The sequence below is a fragment of the Nicrophorus vespilloides genome, unplaced genomic scaffold, assembly GCF_001412225.1.
Source record: "Nicrophorus vespilloides isolate i.1.1-1 unplaced genomic scaffold, Nicve_v1.0, whole genome shotgun sequence".
NCBI lineage: Eukaryota > Metazoa > Arthropoda > Insecta > Coleoptera > Silphidae > Nicrophorus > Nicrophorus vespilloides.
The window spans coordinates 1-19,688 of NW_017098750.1; the positions used below are offsets into that span (position 1 = coordinate 1).

At 37.9% G+C, this 19,688-nt stretch overlaps 2 protein-coding genes across 9 annotated transcripts; one reads left to right on the top strand and one right to left on the bottom strand.

Moving 5' to 3' along the window:
* The first annotated feature begins 415 nt into the window (after positions 1-415).
* Positions 416-1,672, top strand: LOC108563121 (phosphoglycerate mutase 2). 2 transcript variants are annotated; one of them, XM_017921705.1, is made up of 4 exons: positions 416-536; positions 590-767; positions 831-1,328; positions 1,387-1,672. In XM_017921705.1, the coding sequence occupies exons 2-4, from the start codon at positions 668-670 to the stop codon at positions 1,557-1,559; spliced, it is 771 nt and encodes a 256-aa protein (XP_017777194.1). In that variant the 5' UTR covers positions 416-536; positions 590-667; the 3' UTR covers positions 1,560-1,672. The 2 variants fall into 2 exon arrangements, with proteins under 2 accessions (XP_017777194.1, XP_017777195.1); XM_017921706.1 differs by having other exon boundaries at positions 593-767.
* Positions 1,673-2,432: 760 nt separating this feature from the next.
* LOC108563122 lies at positions 2,433-17,944 on the bottom strand. Of its 7 annotated transcripts, none has more exons than XM_017921712.1 (15): positions 12,572-13,289; positions 11,784-12,475; positions 11,312-11,519; positions 10,031-11,234; positions 9,750-9,972; positions 6,675-9,347; positions 6,304-6,445; positions 6,192-6,252; positions 5,960-6,106; positions 5,686-5,778; positions 5,226-5,625; positions 5,076-5,168; positions 4,821-5,015; positions 3,705-4,763; positions 2,433-2,843 (listed from the first exon to the last, which is right to left on the bottom strand). In XM_017921712.1, exons 1-15 carry the CDS (start codon positions 12,601-12,603, stop codon positions 2,728-2,730), a joined length of 7,338 nt encoding a protein of 2,445 aa, XP_017777201.1. In that variant the 5' UTR covers positions 12,604-13,289; the 3' UTR covers positions 2,433-2,727. The 7 variants fall into 7 exon arrangements, with proteins under 7 accessions (XP_017777201.1, XP_017777200.1, XP_017777198.1 ...); XM_017921713.1 differs by adding an exon at positions 3,532-3,581 and having other exon boundaries at positions 2,760-2,843; positions 5,076-5,625; XM_017921711.1 differs by lacking the exon at positions 12,572-13,289 and adding an exon at positions 17,559-17,944 and having other exon boundaries at positions 5,076-5,625.
* Between the last annotated feature and the right edge of the window lie 1,744 nt (positions 17,945-19,688).

Below are 19,688 nucleotides of genomic sequence, written 5' to 3' on the forward strand. Positions count from 1 at the left end.
TTGTACATCAAGATCTGGAAAGTAGTCAGAGAACCGCTCTCTGAGTTTGGTAAGATGAAATTTCATTTCATTTTTACCCCATTTTGGGTAATTTACCCCGGTTCCCCGACCGCGAAAAACTGCTTGTACTCTAAATAGTTTACTAGTCAATACATCCAATCCAGAAATTGTTTTCATTAATTAAGAAAATAATTTAAAAAGTAGCAAATTTTGAATAATTTCATGATTTATTAAGATATGTTTTTAAATGGTACATGAAATAGCAGTACACATGTAAGAAGAATAGAGTTTGGTTTAAGTATAATTTATTGAGTTATAAAAGTAGTGTTATGCAACTAAATATACTATTGCATGGAGATCGTTTGCTCCATCTTACGAGTATGTGATCATTTATTAATTCCTATTAAAGCCATTCTCCGTTAGGGATTTTCAAAAAACTGCAAAGTTTGAATAACAAAAGGCAGAGAAAATTTGAAAATAACAGATTTGTAACCTATAAGTATTGCTGCTACGCATTCCGGATAGTATTATCAAAAGTAAGTACTGCACGTTGGTGATAAGTTATCATCGTTCAAGGATCTACTCTCAGTAGATTCGCGTAGATTGATCAGTCAAATTCAAAGTGTCGGCAAGTTCACATCGTTCGAAGATCCAAAGAGTATTGAAAATGGCCCAATACACTATTGTAATGGTTCGCCATGGCGAGTCCGAGTGGAATCAGAAGAATTTATTCTGCGGCTGGTTCGACGCGAAACTTAGTGAACAAGGTACATTTGAAAAATTCACTGGGAATCACCTTGAGTGACCTCTAAACTCATGAAACATTTCAGGTCAACAGGAAGCGAAGAGTGCTGGTGTTGCTTTGAAGAATGCTAACATTAAGTTCGATAAAGTCTTCACCTCTGTTCTGCTCAGGGCTCAAATGACTGCAAACTCCATTATGACTGAGCTCGGGCAAAAAGATATTCCAGTTGAAGCTAACTGGAGATTGAATGAGCGTCATTATGGTGCATTGACTGGCTTGAATAAGGCAGACACTGCTGCTAAGTATGGCAATGAACAAGTTGCTATTTGGAGAAGAAGCTTTGATGTGCCTCCACCACCAATGGAAAAAGACCACCCTTACTATGATAATATTGTTAAAGATGAGCGCTATGCCAAGGATCTTAAAGAAGAGGAATTCCCAGCTTGCGAGTCGTTGAAGCTTACAATTCAACGCACCCTTCCCTTCTGGAATGATACCATTGTGCCAGAGATTAAGAAGGGCAGTCAGATTCTCATTGCTGCTCATGGCAACAGCTTACGTGGAATTGTCAAGCACTTAGATAGTATGTTAATTGAAGTTGTTTGTCTTTGTTTTGTTTGCTATACTCATTTAACTTTCAGAAATGTCTGATGAGGACATCATGGGATTGAATTTACCTACTGGTATACCATTCACCTATACTTTGGATGCTGATTTAAACCCAATTCCTGGTGGCAGTATGAAATTCCTGGGAGACCCAGAGACTGTAAAGAAGGCAATGGAAGCTGTTGCCAATCAAGGAAAGAGCAAGTAATTGTTTGTAAAAGGAACATTGCTTGAACTGATAACAGTTCAGTTACATATTTATACTACTTGTTTTGAAATATTGAAAATAATAAACCTCAATAGCTCATTTAATATTTATACTTGTTGATGAAATTAATATATATTCTGGATAAAATTCTATTGTTTTCATTTCTCTAAAATTCCTGTTAAATATATCCATTTAGATATACAGATACTTGAATAAAAAATATTTATCAGAGTTACTTATGTAACTATTACATTTTGGTCTCAATTTAGAAAATATATTTTGGCTATAATTTATTAATTTCTAGAATTCATCATTACGTGATGTTTGTCACATCGCGTAAGTTTTGTCGTTGAAACATGTGTGAAAATCTTCAAACATGGGTAGTATAGTATTTGGGGAACAACAATAAATGAAGACGACGGTCCAGAAACGTAGAAACTACGTAAACCAAGGAAAAAGCCGATAAATGTTTAATTATTGGATTACATTTCTTGTACATTAAAAAAAAAGTTGAATTGCCATAATCTGATAATAAGGTGATTATAAATTCGCTAAATTTTTGCTACAGACAATTACTCCAACAAAAGGAACTATTCTGGTTATTAATTTTTTTTTATCTTTCTTTCTTCATATATTTTTTTTATTATTTATATAATATATTGTTACTGTTTTCCTTCTCTTAATCTGCTTTCAGAACTTCTGTGATAACTTGCATTGTTAATCACCTTCACCTTCTAGAAATGAAATCATTATGTTAAAAAAATCATACAAAAAAAAAACAAATATATAAAAAATAATAATAATAGAATGTACACTATTTTGAGCAATATAAATTACAATTTCATAAATTAAACTTCAATTATATAATATAATACAAAGAAAAAAATTTACAATAATACTTATTGTCTGGCACTCAGTTCTTTAAGTCGTACATGTTATAATATTGTTATGTTTTTTGTTTTTCCTCTTTTTACTAATAATAAATAACTTAAATGAATAAAAACTTTACAAATTCAATTAGAACGACGAATCCGCTTTCGCATCTTTTCTTCAGTTCCTTTAACCCCAAGTCAACGTTGCTTTATAATGTACGATAGGCCAAACTTGAACACAACCTTTAAAATTTGTACAACCAATATTAACAATTTCATTATTTCAACAAAATATATTAACTATAAAAATTATCACGCTGCTGATAGAGTGGGAGTGGAGTCACCGGCGATTGATCATCATCCTCGGAAGTCACCTGTTGCGGTTGCAGTGGTAACTTAGCCAAAGCTTTCACTAGCAATAAAAAAACAAAATAACAATTGTATGATTAATCATTACTTTATATTCATAAAATACTTGGAAAAATTCTTAGAATCTCGCAAAATCAATTTAAAAAAACATGCATGTTGCTGTCATTTGTAAATGAAATAAATCATTGCATTTTATGAGCTTAACGCCAAGGTACACATTTGTATAAGCTCTTATTTTGCAATAAACGTATTCGTGTTTGTATCAAATGTATGTATGCTGTTGCTATTCATGCATTTTATTTTTATACCATTTGAATTTAAAATGTTTGTCCAGAGTCATCTAAGCATGCCTAATAACTTCTGGCATAGAACACCTCGTATGTATTTTGTTTCGTATACCGTTCCGAAGGAAGTTCAAAGATAGGAGTCTATTGTATTCAAATTACGTGGTTATCTCTGTTCCACTGGCTCCACTGACGCGAAATTTCTCTTGTAGGCGGGTTTCAAACATTAAGTAAAATAATTAACAATGCAGCATAAAAAAATGAAATTGTCACCTCTTGTAGCATAGAATCGAATTGACCCATGGCTAGATACAAATCAAACATATATTTTGGAGATTCTAGAAGTAGCGTTCGAAGTCTCATTAAATGAATGAACTTAATGCATCGACAGACAAACTGATTGTTATTTGAATTAAGAGAATCGTGCTAAATGAAATGTGAACACACCTTAAACTAACGGGCAAACGGCATTCATTGTTCACCTGGATTGTTGGAACCTAAGGTACAAATAAACACATAAACAGATGCTAAGCACAAACGATTAAGGCAAGTCAATACTGTAATGATACCATGCGGTCACTGGCAAAATCTCACTAGAACTCAGCTACGCAAGCACTAACCTGCCACGATTTTGCTCATCTCCATGACTTGCTTGGCGAGGATCTGGTTCAGCTGCAGGAGGTGCTCGCGTTGCTTCTTCTCCTCAATCATCTTGCTGGTCGCCTTGTTGGCAACGCCCGGAGTGTTCTCGTCGTTCTCCTCGCCGGTCAAATTCGGTGTGCTCGAATTGATGATGGTGGTATCCGAAAGCATCTTCTTGATCGACTCTACTTTACGCAACCTGTGCTCCTGCTCTTCCGCCGAAATCTCTGGGAGCTGCTCAGGGATGTACCTCTCGGGGATGCTGATTTTATTCGGTGTTCCCAATAGATTGTCAATTGTATTCTCGTTATACTTTAACTCTTTATTACTCAAAGTTGATCTAACTACGTCTGGTGCGTCTATCCTCTGTCTCAGAGCTCTTTCCATGTCCAAATCATCTCTAGCTCTTCTAGCGTGCGCTTTCTCGAATGTATTCTCCTCGGTGGGTAATTGATTCAAGCTCTTCATGATGAGATTGTTGTGAGGTGCGGTGTAATGGCGACGCTTTTCTTTCGGCACGGCTCTTCTATTAACTTGTTTCGGTGAATCGCTAGTCGACATTTCCGTGATAATTTGCCTAGCAGCTTCACTTTGGAAAACCGGTGATAATTCCGGCGACTTCTCTTTAGTATCAGTTTCTGTATTTGCAGTCGGCGGTGGCGCAACCACAATATTAGTACTGCTCTGCGTCTTCTGTCGTGCCAAACTAGAAATTTCCTCTTCTTCAGCAACCGGATCCCATTTTCCAGTCACGATCTTTTCACGATCCCGTTGACGCCGTTCCGATTCCCTCTTGACAATCCTCACCGTCTTTATTTCCTGCTTCTCCTGCGGAATCATATTCTGACTGGTATCCTCGCTGGTGGAGTCGCTCTGCAGACTGCGATTATAGAAGTCTGATTCCGCTGTATTTATATAGAGCGGCGTTGTTGAGAGCGGAGTCGAAGAATCCCAGGAATCGCCGTGATCCGTGATATTCATCGTATCCAGGTCCGTTTCTCTCCACAGCGATTGCATTTTCTTCTTATTGCCTAAAGCTGGTTTTGAAGTCGTGGTAATCTCGAGTTATGATAATTGTAGTTGCAAACACTTACCTTGATTGCTCTGCGCGTTCGGCAAGGAAAACGGTTTTATCTGCTGTTGAAGGTTATTAGAACGATCCGTGAGCTGTCTCACTTGCATACATAATTCTTGCCTCTGCCTTTGCAAGTCGCCAACCTTCTGCTGTACCTTTTGTAGATCGGACTCGAGCATCGCGCTCGTTCCAACAACGCAAGGTAAACTATCTCCTAATAAAACTATATTAGTCAAAGCAACTAATTAAATAAAAAAAACATTAATTAACTTACCTGCGTTTGAACATTGTGGTGAAGATCTATTTTGCCTGGATATTTGGAGTTTTTGTTTCAATACCAAGAGCTCCTGTTCTAGCCTTGCGTTTCCTGCAACGGTTTCCTCTAGTTTTTTGGAGTTCTGAGCTAACATTAAATGTACCCTACTTAGTTCATTTTCAAGGATGGCTTGCTGTTTCCTTGCCTGCTTAATCACAGCAGGATCATTATACCCTTGAGTCAGACGTAATCGTAGACCGCCCAAAGCTCTTTCAATTTCTTCCTTATCCTGTTGCAAACTTTGCAACGTGCCCGATTCTTCTTGAATCAAACGATCCAGTTGATACAACTGCTGCACTTTTTCTTGAAGCTGCGTATGGTTGGGATTCAAACGGTTCCAATCCCTTCTTTCTTCTGCTAGCAACCTCCTCTCTTGTACCTGTTGATTGAACTCCAAGCGGTCCCTCATATATGGATTCTGGTTGGATTTGTCGTTCGGTGATCGGTACAAAGAGCCCAGCTTCACCATATTATCAACCAAATTAACTAGAGGTTTCCCCTTTTCATACTGAAATAAAATGCATCAACTAAGTAATGTTCACACGACAAATGCCTGACTTTATGTTACCTGTTTTTCCAGTTCTAACAGGTGCTGCTTTATTTGTTCCAATTTCTGCAGGTTCTCAAGCCTTTTCGCCGCGTCCATTAAATGTAATTGTGCCTGCAAGAAATGTAAATTTATGTAAGAGCACACACAAAAAAGCAGCAGAATGAGATTAGCTGCATTATAATTCGCCAGATCGTTAATGTTTCACCGGAAGATAGTTATGTAAGCTCGAAGACGGATTAGTGAGCGACAGATTTACTATTCGGATTAGAGTAGTGCTAGAAATAAATCAGACCTGGATGGAATCAATTTCATTATAACAAGCTTCGATTGAATGGCAAGTATTGGTGCTCTGTCTACGCAACTGAATCAACAATAATACTAATTCCTCGTGGGTTCTTCCTAGGAGATCACCGGCTGACACGTTCTCGTTCCAATTCACCTAGATGTTGCAATGGGTCATTTTTGAATAACACGAAACGATACAAGAGGAAAGTGAAATATCGTGTGCAATAAGCATTACTTACTTTGCGACTGCTCTCCGAACTAATGTCGTGCTGCGAGGGATAAAATCCTTGCCTGCTGGAGCTGAAACGGATTTGTATAATGTTTGCGAACTGAAGCGGTCGGTGTACTCACATTGAATAATCACTTTCGTGACTGCGATTAATATTCGTAGAAGACTTAGATTGCATTGTTTGGGAGTTTAAAGGCCATAAGCGTTTCGTCGGGACGTTCCTTGGAAAGGTATCTCTGGCGTTAAGAGATACAGATCCCGAAGCTACAAACGGAGTCAACAGAAAAAGAAAATAGCGTTTATTGGATGGAAAAATATATAGAAATATACTAAATAACTAATTTTCTTTTCTTTATATTTTCGTTCTCAAAGTGCCTGTTATATTTTTTTGAGATTAAAAAAAAAATCTTAAGAGCAAGAATGAAAAGAATGACTTGAACTTAATTAATATATATATACAGTTTATACAGTACCTAAAAATTGAAATTTGTACCTGGTTCTTGAGAGTCTGGATCAGATGTTCTATTTCTATCACCTGCATCTACTTCTGTATTAACTCTCGCACTATTAACGCCTTGTAAAGAAGCTTGCGAATCCGACGGAGCACTAGACATTAGATCCCACTGTCTCAGTTTTTCCCTATCAATTGTGAAGCTACTGTTTCCTTTGCCCTCCTTCAAGTACTTCTGCTGCTTGTCTTGCAGAGGCATGTTGTAAATGTTATCGTTAACGTAAGTCACGTCTCTAGTGATGGCGCGCGTTGCCTTCTTAGGTGTCTTCTTCGGATCACCGATGCAGTCCAAATCATCTAAAGACTTCGTGTGTCTTTGGCTAGCACTTCTCAAACGTTCCCTCCAAATTGAATCTTCCTCCCATAAATAACTTCCTTCTGTATTTGTGTCCGGTTCTTCCGTTTGTTGGCTAGTCTGCAGGCTTTCAGTTTCGTTCAAAACGTTCTCCAAAAGTCCTTCTAAACTATGCGTACGTCTTACGTTCAAATCGTTAGACATTGAGCCCGAGTTGAACTTCTCGTTTGTCGTGCTAGGATATAAGTTTCTAGTTTCCGGACTCGACTGTAAGCTCGAAACGGAATCCATTACTTTCAGACGTTTAAGTGTATCAGATTCGTAAATATTCTTTTTATCAATATGTCCAGATTTGTCGGTTAAATTCAGAAAATCCACACTCACTGACCTCGCTTCTGCCGCTAACTTAAAAGTATTGTCCATAAGTTTCTGACGAGGAGAGTGACTGTTCCTTAAACGACTGTTGCATCGGATCGGATTAATTATGTGCGTTATATCGCGTTTGCCATTCATAGCTCCGCGCTGATTGTTTAAAGTCAAAATTGAGCTATTCTCCGTGTTGGAGGTATTCATTGAGAGGTCTGAATAGTAATAAGGCGCGGGTTGGTTGAGGGAGGCGTTCACGTTGGTGTCTCGATCCGAGAAGTAAATAGGTGGAATTTCTTGGGTGCTCATTGAACTGCTGATCCTTATAATTGGAGTCGATCTGCTGGAGTTCTGCAGGAATCCGCTAATCTCTGCCGCTGTCGATGCGCTGCTTTCTGGTCTACCTCTTTGTATAAAATCTGATGAAACGATCGATCTGCGATCACTATTGTCCGATTGGAAGGTATTTGCAGTCGCATGGCTAATGGCCGTGTCTCTGGAATTATCCCGGCTGTGCGTATGCATTGATATCGGTGACAATGCAGAAATGTTGCTCAACAGAGAGTTGTCTTTATTGTCATTCATTATGCACAGATTCTCGTAATCGTGGAACTGCTTTTCGGTGTTGGCCACAATGAAATTCCTCATGTCTTTAGAATCGCTTGCGTTCAAGTTGTTGATCTGCAATTCTTGCAGGTATTTGTCCAGATCGACGCTGTCTATGGTCTTATTGAAGCCGCTATTCAGCGATTCTAGTTCATCGCAAAATTCCTCAGAAACGGGCCGCCTTTTTAACATTCTCTCGTAATCACTCTGCGTTCGCAACTCCACATCTGAATTGCTGTTATGCGACAGTCTGCTGAACCTAGTTTCGGGATCGGTATTTGCGCTGCATATGGACGAAGTGTCCTGATCCTTAAAGGAATTCAACGATAAGAAGCTTCGTTTCTTCACGTCCAGAGATTGCGTGCTTCCTTTCAAGAAAACGTGCTTATCATTAAAGTATTGATCGGAGTTTCTCTTAGAGTATCTGAACTTGTGATTATTAGCCTCGCCTTCAAGATCTTCTAAAGGCGGCGGTGACCTCGGAATCGGAGGTGGTGAAACTAATTCACTGTCTGAACTATCTTGAAGTTCCGGAACGGTCTGGCTCGCACCTAAATAATAAGAGGCCGGTCTAAATGTATCGGAAAGACTGAATCTAGGATGACTTGGAGTGTCTAGAGACTCTAAATCTTTGGAAGCTTCATCGTCAGCGTCAGAGCTATCAGACTTCGTGCTTTTCGAGCTCTGAGAAGGTAGTAAGATATCAGGAAGCTCTGGCTTTTTAAACGAGTCTTTCGAATCTAATACTTGAACCTTTTTAGGATGATGCAGTTCCATGTAGAGCGGTTCCATTTGACCTCCAGAGAAGCAGATCATTTCGTATGGTTGGTGATCGATGTTAAGTGTATTGTTAGGATCTAACAAAGAAGCATTTATGCCCTGAGTCATCTCAACGTAAGGATTTTCATCCAGTTCTAAATTAATCGTATCCAATATCTTGGAGTTATTGGCGTCTAATACACTCTTTCTTGGTGTCATAGTCATATAGTTCTCTTCAATGACAGTCTCAATGTCTTTAGTAGGCGTTGCAGGTATATGCTCATCTTCAGTGGGATCTTTCTTTTCGAACTCTGCTAAAATACTTTTGACAAGCGCTCCGTTGCTTTTAATTTCCGTGACTACAGGACTTTGTTCAAATTTTTCAGAATACTCGGACCGTAGACTCGAGACGTGTGCTATGTTAGGTGCTTCTTTATTATAGAGTTTCAGTGGTTTGGTGAATGTATTGTCTACGTTCTCTTTGGCTGTTGTGCTATGTGTGTCGTGCTTAATAGGTGTGTCAGTTTGAGAGTCTAATACAGGAATAGAGGTGTAGGGTGCAGTTTCTGTTGACAATGTGTCCAAGGTCCGTCCTGCCTGCATAGTTTCTTTGCTTCTGTCCACATTTTCTGAACCGAGCACAAAAATTTTAAATTTATACATAAGTTTTAAAACAGCAACATTTCCTTTTAATAAATTTGTATTTTATTTTGTATTGTGTGTATGTTTTTTCTCCAAGTTTTTTAATATTAATATATAATCCTTTTGTTAGTATTTAAGTGTGTTTGAAAGTTAAAAAGTTACCACCGAAATGTTAGTAACAGAGTAGTAGTTGAGACCCAAGTTGTTCCAGGCAGGAAGGACCAATTTAGACAGAATCTAACCCAAACTAAACCACCAAAAATTAATACTCACATCAATAGATTGAGAATCATAGAAAATCAATTTTGCTTATTTTGAGATTCTCAATCTTTTGAATGCTTATGCTAACAAACTACTTAAGATAATATTCAAGCCAATGTTATTCTCACCTTCGTCGTCCGATGAATAGCTATTATATTGCGGAAAAGGATTTGAGGGTCTTCTGTCGATGAAACCGTCCGCGACTCCTTTATGGTTGGTGTAGCCGTTCTCCTGCGTTTTGTAGTACAATTCACTTTTTCCACCTTTAATATTTTGATTCATCTTTCTGTTCAAAGGTGATTGAAGCATTCGTTGTTTCCATTCGAGTAATCTTTTCATCGACTCCTCGCGCTTTTGAAAATAGTTTAATTAGTATGATTGAAATCATTCAAATCCCCTTGTTAATTACCTTTCGTTCACCTTCTTTGTTGATGCTTGCTCGTCCATCGCCTTGCAATCTTTGCTCAATGTTAGCTAATCTAGCGCTGGCCGATCTAGTGAAAGGATCATAGTCCCTCAATCTATCATCTGTATATCCGTACAAGTCTTGAGTTGGACTCAATGTTTCGCGGAATCTTTCTTGCGGACTTGTTCTAAGTTCGACGTCGAGTTCTTTCGATAGTGAACCTTCGCTGAGGACGCTCCGACTACGCGCTGGTTGCGACTCCTTCCGAGCATAGTCCAGAGGAGGATTCTGGCGCATGGGCTGTGTGTTCGACCGCATTAAAGGAAAATTATTCTCGTTTTCCGGACGTGCCGGATACTTAGGCATTTTTGGCAAGTACTGAGCACTTTTCCGCATTTTATCTGCGTAGTTCTCCTCCGAGTAGAAGTAATTGTCGTTGGTATTCCTATTGATATCTAGACTCGATTTCGGCCTCGGTTGTCTGGTGACAGAGGTAGTGTTTTGAGGGTGATTGACTTCATATTCAAGAAAGTCGGCACTATGAGGTCTAGGCACTGAGCTAGGAGACTTCCTTAATGGCGGAACGTACTGGATATCCTTAGGTCCTAACATGGAAACGGGGGTGTATGTTCTTTGTATCGGCGTGACTGTTGGGGTAGTTTTCTTAATATTATTATAAGCCAGAGGGCTTAGAGGTCTTTTGTACATGTACTGCTCCGCATAAATGTCTTCGTAATCTGAGGGGTATCGACCTCTAGCGGGATGGGACTTCGATCGGCCATACGTGTCCGGTGTTCTTCGTTCGGCGTTTTGTACTAAATGCTGGCTCATGTGCTCATTTCTCGATGTGTATTCTTGATTACCATAAATGTTCACGGAAGGTGATTTGGTGACACTCCTCTGGATGTTGTAAGTCGGCTGCAGGGTGACATACTTGGGTTCGTTGTATCTGTCTAAGACATCGGGACTAGGCGATTGGTATCCGTCTGTCAATCTACGAGGCTTCGGCGGTGCGTTGGCATACAAAGGCTGGTTATATTGACTCAAATCTTGGCTCGGATTACTTTGATCTGTCGTATTGCTTGACGAATGCATGTGAATTGGAGTGTTCCTACTGTTATTGTACTGTTGATTGAACCCAGAATCGGAGTTCTCGTTCGATTGGAAAGTCGACGATGAGGTATTCATTATAGAAACTTCAGAATCTCTGCAAATGTTTTTGTGTTTTGTTCGATTCTCGCTTAGTATTTGTCTTTCATTTTAATTTTCTGTTATTATACTTACACGTTTGTTTGTAAAAGACAGGCTAAATTAAGGACTCGTATCCATTGCATCATTAGTTCTTGTGAATCGGCCGCTAATATATATGTCCGCATATTAGTGTGTTCACATTTGAAGGCAAACTTTTTATTGACTCTGTCGTCGGGACTGCATATGGATACTTTATAAGATGGCAGTAATATTGAACCTAGTAATTTTTCTTCCTCTGGACCTGAGTTTAACGTTTTGGTTTTCTTTGCGTTAGAGCTAGCTTTAAATACGAACTGCCTTTAAACATACGCTCTATCACTGGTGATTTTACTAATTTAAATTTGCATCATACATATATTAAAATAATTAAAATTATTATCATCTAACTCTAAATATATGAATGTAATAACTGAACCGATTTATTTTAAAATTAATTAGAGAGATTATTTAAATCACTTGCGAATGATCGTATTGTAAGGCATCTATTGGGTTTGAATGAAAATACCTTTATAGTAGAAGAGGCAGTATTCGGAAAGCACGAACCAGCGCTTCTTCCAGAGCATAAGCCCTTCGGATCCTTGTTTGTGGAGCCAACCTTGGAGGGTGACGGGCGCATCGAGCGGCCGCTTCGCTGATGGCGATCTGAGCTGTTGTGAATTATGCTGGCTTCTCTTCCTCTCGATGGGCTCTTTCGGCTGTTTGTTTTGGTTGGGGATCTGTTGCGCTTCCGTTTTCTGCTGGTGGTAATGTACGGGCGGCTGGTGAGGCACCCAGATTTGGGGATTCGGTGCGTTCAGAGGATTGTGCGGATGCAGGGATTGGTTCGAGTTGGATTGATAGATCGGCTGGTTTTTGGTTTTCTGGTACAGAATATACTGTTGGTTGGATGGTTGGTTGAAGTGCTGGTGCATCGGATTCGGATGAATGTTGGTGTTAAACTGGGGCGGCGGATGCCTGTGGCCCTGTTGAGGAAACTGGTGGAGATGCTGGTGTTGAAGGGTTTGGTTGTTTATTTGGTGCTGATGTTGGCTGTTCGATGGGATCTTCAGGCCGTACTGGAGGAGCCGCAGGTGCTGGGGCGCCGTGTTGTGCTGGTGCTTCGGGATCGATTCAAGGGGGACATCGTTTCCTGTTGATTGGATTAGCGACGGGTTCTGGAATGCACCCTTTTTGCTTTCCATACTTGTGGGATCCAACCTAGGGAACGCAAGAAACGTGCCACGATTAGGAGCGTCCGCTCACGCATTAAACACCCGTCAACACGCTATACGTAAAGAGATAAAATTTAATTACCAATCCCACAAGTGCCACAGACACGAGAACATCTTTAATTTGTTTTATTTATAATTTGTTCCCCGCTATATATATTTTTTTGTGTGTTATTTGTTTTCTTTTGCAGTTTCCTTCTCCGTTTTCTACTCTAGCTCCCTTTTCGCTCTAGCTCTATATCTTTCTCTCTTCCTTATTTATTTATAGGACGTCCTCGATTAGCATTGAGGCGCTTTGATGGGTTAGTTGGGACGCAAATAGACGCTCCTATTCCGAAGCCCCATGTTGGACATTTCGAATTCTACACGTTGATGTAGGTCACAATGGTAGCGCACGGAATAAATAATGGATATCGCCGTTGCATCGCTAAAAATACACACCCACGCATTATCACACTCACACATACACACATTCAACAATGCACACGCATCACGTACACAAACGCACCACCACCGATTTGATCAGGTTTCGATCACCAACCACCCCCGAGAAACACGCTTCCGAATTGCGGATTTCGATGGCTACATATTGGGGCTGATTTCAGTTGGAATTCGGTTCCTTATTTGGGGTTACTGTCGGGGTGGACGACGCCGGCGCCGCGACGTCCTCCCTTACTACGTACTGATTTATACCGGTCCGGATCGGCGTACAACCCTTGGCGCAGGGGACTTCAACCCCTGCTCGTACACGGTAATTTCGGTTTTAAAACAAAAACAAACAAACAAAGATGACAACCACCCCATGCTAGAATCACTTACATTATTGATCAAACATCGGCGGAGGTCATGAATCAATGACGCGCACCTAGCTTAACCACAGCATCAGCAAACTCACCAACATGTGTACGTCTGTATGCATACATTTGAAAAGAGAACTAGCGCTAAAATAAAATAATAATAATAATAAGCATTATAAATGGTATTACGTTACGGATAGTGCATAAAATACCATTGGCATGAAGTCACGGCCGACCCGTTGCGCAAAACAAATAGTTTACTTGGAGAATTTAATGGCGGCCGTCTTAAACTTACGTTTTCGGTGTATCCTCCTGCATATTTTATGTAATTTATAGTTTGTGCATTATCTTTTTTGGTTTCGATTAAGTAATTCGGGTATTTAGTACGCGCGTTATACTTAAAGTTTATTTCGGGACAGAGAGAACTTGGACTAGATCTGAGGAGCTGCCGTTGCGATGTACGACGTCGAGGGTTCTGCAGGGAAGCCCTTCGGATTCCGTAACCTGACACTCCCGTGCAGGTTTCCCCGGTATTATATTCGCTAACCTAGGACAACCTGTGAACAACCAGCGAAGAGCTCCTCTAATGTCCATGTTCTCGATATATTTAGACGTTCTTGCGTCACGGTCATTACCCTTCAGCATTTCAAAAAAAAAACAATATCAATGAATGAAGAAGTATCATTTCTTCCATTCGACTTGCTTTCTATTCCTCTACGTTATTATTTTTATTGTACTTTTATATATTTTTTTTTGCGTTCGTGGTTGTTATTCCTTGGCTTCTCGATTAACCGTTCTATCGTTTTCTCTCAGAAATTTCATTCAAGGTTAACTCCGGCCAGAATTACTTTGTAACACACCGAATTCCAGCACCTCTATACTATCTGTCCACTTAATAAAATTTAAAGCATTTAAAAAAAAATCGACGCGTTTCGCTGTTTGACTTTTTCAACAGAATCACTGAAGCGATTTGGAGCCGTGAATACGCAAATTAAACCTACAGCCATTCCGAATATACTAAATTTATTGCTTTATTTTTAGCAACTATGGAATTTGAATAAAACCGAGCTCCAGCTTGATCAAATCATTCCTTCGAAACGTTTTTCCATTTCATTCAATTTACTTTTTCATACAAAAAAAACATTAATGTAACAATTTTATTTTACAATAATTTTATTACATAAAAATTACAATTATTTCATTTTATTTTGATAAGGATAAAAAAAATGTTCTCCAATTAAAATAGTTTAAGAAATTTTGGTAATAAGTGGACAAAAAATAGTTAAGTAATTATGAATTTGATATTGAGAACTTACGTAACGCAGCAGTTGGATCTGGCTGGAGCAGCGTTGGAATGACAACGATTTGTCAAAAGATTCCAATTTGTGCGTTGAAAATGAAAAATTAATTGAACTGACACTAATTGCTTTCCGTAATTGCGTTTTGACGATTAGTTATGTTACTGCAATGGCGTAATTGCCTGTTGATTAAAAAATATATATAAATACATAAAGGAAACCGCGAAAAACTGTTGAAATTAGCACATCAAACAATAATAAAAAAAAATGTTTATGTATTAACTGCTCAATGTAAACACGATTATTGCAGCGGCAGAGCTAATTAGGCATTATTGGTTATAATAACCATAAAAACATAACTTGCAGGACAAGCTTTATATTTGTTTCGTACTTTGAGACCATTAAAATTAGTGATATTGTTTTTACGTTCGTATTCCATATGGTCTTATAATTTGATTTTAATTAAATTAATTTGATTTGATTGAGAATTATTAAGAAAGTGAAATTTTCATTTTGACACATGTTTACCTATTAGCAGATTGACGTCAATCAACATTAATTAAAATTTATATTTAAAAAATAAACTTTTTAACAAAAATTTTGCTTTTGCATAAAAAAAAATAGAAAAACAAAACACTCCTTTGAACGGTAATTATACGAAGCTGTGTGCATATAATAAGCGGGGCTGTTGCATAATCGAGCGTACACGTAAAAATGTATTTCATAATACACGTTTTCGTGCATGGGCTTATTGACCAAACCAGCTCGCTCGATTATTAGACGCAGGTAATAATTATGTTATATAACAACATCGCAGCAGTTACATAAAAGGGCATATGACCGGACGCCGTGTGTGTGACTGTGTGACTTAATGATTAAACAACAACAACAGTAATTAGTTATTCAAATTAAATGAACTAATGATTCGATTCCTGGTGTCTACAACCAAAGACAAACACGTGTATTCACTAATCACTATGTGACAGTGTCACATTCCTCTAGTTCAGTGTTTCCCACAAGGGGACAATTCGAAAATGAGTTTAACCGTGTTACATAACACAAAAAAGGTTAGAAAACACTGCTTTAGTTGGATAACACATATTTTTTCCAATCCATTATTCCGTCAATACTTATTGACAATAAATTAGGTTATTTATATAATAATTTTATTTATTATTTTTTTGGATATAATTTGGAAAATTTATTAATTAAACATAAAATAAGAACTAAAATTGTGGAGCTGCGACTTTTGTAAAACAATGTTTGAATGTTCAAATGAAATTAATATTCGACATAAATATTTCTATAAGAAAAAAACAAAACGATAAAATTATTCAGAGAATCGAAAAGTTTGACACGAAATTCAAGGATAAAAAGACAAAGTGTAGAAGATTCACGGGTGATTCATGTGTAAGCCGGACTAACAATGCCTCGAAAAAGGATGCCGTTATGTGAATCCTGGAAAGACCAGACTTAAGTTGGTGATTGTTTTGTACAAATTTTTCATGATTATGAATAAGTTTCTAGTACTAAAAAAATAAACAATTGGATCAGTACTTAAAAATACATTATTGTATATACAAAAAAAGAGACAATGGAAAAAATGTATCTGCAATAGATTACATTGTATAGTATTATGTTTCATTTGTTCCACTAAAAGCGAAATTTATGTGGAAGAATCATAATTGTATATTTGTTATATGTATTAATTTATATTTCCAGTATGTATAATATTTAGAACATTATGTAATATTTATATTTTTTAGCAATTTTAATTTAATTTGAGATGGTTAGAAGCGACATTTAAATAAAAACGAAAATGTAAATTGTAATTTAATGTCAAATGAAAAAAAAAGTTGTAATTTCTATGATGTAATTAATAATTTAAATATTTGTCTCTTGATTTTTAGTTTTGAATTATATTGAAATATTTGTAGTCAAATTGCAAATAATAATCTTTAATTTTTGATTGGACAATGCACATTATTATTAGTTTTCAGAACTAGTTCTCCGAATGGATTCTCATGATATTGGATTTTAAATGATATCTATTTGGAAACTTTGTAGGTAAGAGTGTAAAGTAAATAAAAGTGTGCTTAACGGAACTATATTAAAATGGTATCTACGAGCAGGAGAATTGATGTTGATAATATGTTATCGATCAGTAGTTTGTACAGTATACAGAGCGGTAAATAGAGCCAACGATAAGAAGCGACTTTTCCATACACAGAGACACGATATTTCATTTTTCCGCTCTTTTCAATTTCAGATAGGTGTGTTTGGTTTGGGGCTTAATCATTTGCAAGGCACGTCGGACATGTTCATGTTCTGTTCAGTGGGGCCACGTGATCCCCATTAAAAGTGCTAATTAAAATGCATAGATGTTACTTTGTGTAATGCACACACATAGAGAGACAAACAAAAAAAAGAAAACAACATAGACAAAAGAGTGTTGCCATTGTCCATCGCTCGAATGGCTTCGAGGGACTCCTCCGTTTCATCTCGGGGCGGAATGTTTTTGTCGCCCCGAGATTAGCTCCCTGCATATTGCAAGAGATTTAAATGCGGCCAATTTAAAGGCGAGCATATGTTTGTTTATGTTATGGAATGAAGAGCGCGACGGGCAAACAAGCCCGAGGATGGATCGAAGACCTGGCGCATTCTTCTGTGGAAAACCGAGGAAAATCGTCGCTTCTTGTTACCGTTTTCTTGTTTGTGGTTTTGCCTCCTAGGCGTTTGTCTGTATACGTTTATTTCGATTCGCACGGAGGTGTGCTGTATAAGGTAAAATGTGAAATCGACAGAAACTTGATTGTATATGTGTATGCGTGTATATATATGTATGTATTTGTGTTTGTATGTGTGTGGTTCTGAGCCGTTGGCTGATTCGTTTTATTTACGAATCTGCTTGATTTTCACCAGGTACGGTTTGCGTTCTGGTCGTTGATACTGAGCGTGGTCGTTTCTTTAAACTCACCTAGGTGCATCCAAATGCCATTGATCTCCGATGAAGCAAATAACACATTTTAATGGTATGAAATAAATCCAAAACAACCTTGAACGTAGTAAATGTTATGTGGGATGAAAGAAACTTTCCCAATGGAAACAACAGTTAGGAGACGTTCCCATGTCGCGGCATCGTTTGTGGGGGAACTCGCGAGCTGCGTCCGGGCTGTGGGGGTGTACCGGAAGTCCGGATGTTGATGGAAAAGGTAGGAAGTGCAACGGGCGGAAAACGCGCACGAAACTTTAACGTTGCTGCGGCAGTACTACTACCATTATCACTGGTTCCATTGCGAGCGAGCACTGTTTGTTGGAGAGTACCGAACCAGAGGACGTAGCTCGCTCTCTGTGTGCTCGTTGGAGGGGAACAGGTAGTAGCCGTATCTGTGGGCCCCCGTGGTCCCCCCTCCGACCCCTCGGAGCCCCAAGAACCGAAGCCACCGTGCAGACACCTGTCCTCCTAGTATGCTATACAAATTGTTGATCTTACACACAAGCCGGACTCCTCGGATAGAGAAAATCATTTACCGCAAACATCGCATTTTCCAACCAGTTTCTACCATTCGCCGGAAGAACAACGAAAACAAAAACAAAACAAATAATAAAAAATAAAGAGCAAACGAAAACAACGACGACGAGAAGAAGCGCCTTCGACAAAAAACCGAAAACGCAAGAGAAGCGGAGATTAAGAAGAAGAAAAGAAAAAAAGGAGTACCAGCACCGAAAGAGAAACAGGCCCAATCGATTCGGGCGACCCGAAACTTTCCCCATATGCCTTCGACCCGTCAATTACATTCACTTCCTGCTCGAACGCCCTCAGGCACCCTCATTATAACCCTCCGCTCGATGGGCACACAAATAGCCACCCTGAATTTGTACTTGTACTACAGACTCAGTTTGTTGCGGCCACTTCACACCCCTGCAATAAATCGGCTTTACGAGTCTCTTTAAATTTCCAGAAAGTCATATTTCCTCGTTTTCACAAATCTGCTTAACAAAAGTTTAGTAAACGGGTGTCTCTTCCTATTATATTTACACAATTGCTTTTTTGTAATTGCTTCAATATTTAACAATTTTAACCTCCTAATTTACTTTTTTTGTCTCAAAACATATTTATATAATTATTACATAATAAGTATAATTCTTACATACATATAAATTGATGCAGTTTAAATAATTATTATCAAATAATATTTTAACATTTATCAAACATTATTGCCAGAATCTTATATTATACGAAGTAATTTACTAGTTACAATTACAAATATTTTTTTAATGTAAATTTGAACTTTACATAACGGTGATACCGAGATGCAATTATGCAACCGATGCGGCAACTTACGGCTTATCTTACGGCGATTAGCGCCTCGAGTGTCAGGCAAATATTTGCTGTCACGATATTATGGCATTTCAATTTGAAAACGATTTCGATATAGAAGATTCCGAACCGTTCTACCTAATCACTTTACGATACCTTACATCAAAATAGTTTGCCGCTTATTTAATTACATATTTTGCGTCGCATTCCGACGTGACTCATGCATAACCAGCATTAATACTCAATAAATGATTACGCCTTCGTTTTAATAAACTGCATTTAAAACGATATTAATCCATTGCATTCATTTATTAACAGTACAAATAATTTTTTGCTCAGCACTTTTTATTATTTACATTTATATATTATTTGAATACTTTTAATGCAGTCGATTCTGCTATATTTGTCCCGATTAAGCGACTGTCCTAAGTTCTATTTCCATTTGTTATTTGCTAGGTTTTGTTTCCGTTCTTTAGGATTTGTCCCTAATAATCCCGAAAAACCGGTGTCCCGATTAAACGAAATTGATTGTATTCATTCTAATTTGTATTTTCTGTACATTAAATAGCATTGTCTACATAAAATTAAAAAAAATATAGATACATTTAAAAATATTTCTGTTTATATATTTGATAAATGTGTAATAAATATTGCTTTTAAATAATAATTCAACATTTTTAATATTTCTTAATTATTTGTAAATTCATTTTTATTAATTAAATAAAATAATTGTATTGATATATTTGATACATGTATAATGAATAAACTGTTTAGTTGAGCAAAAAA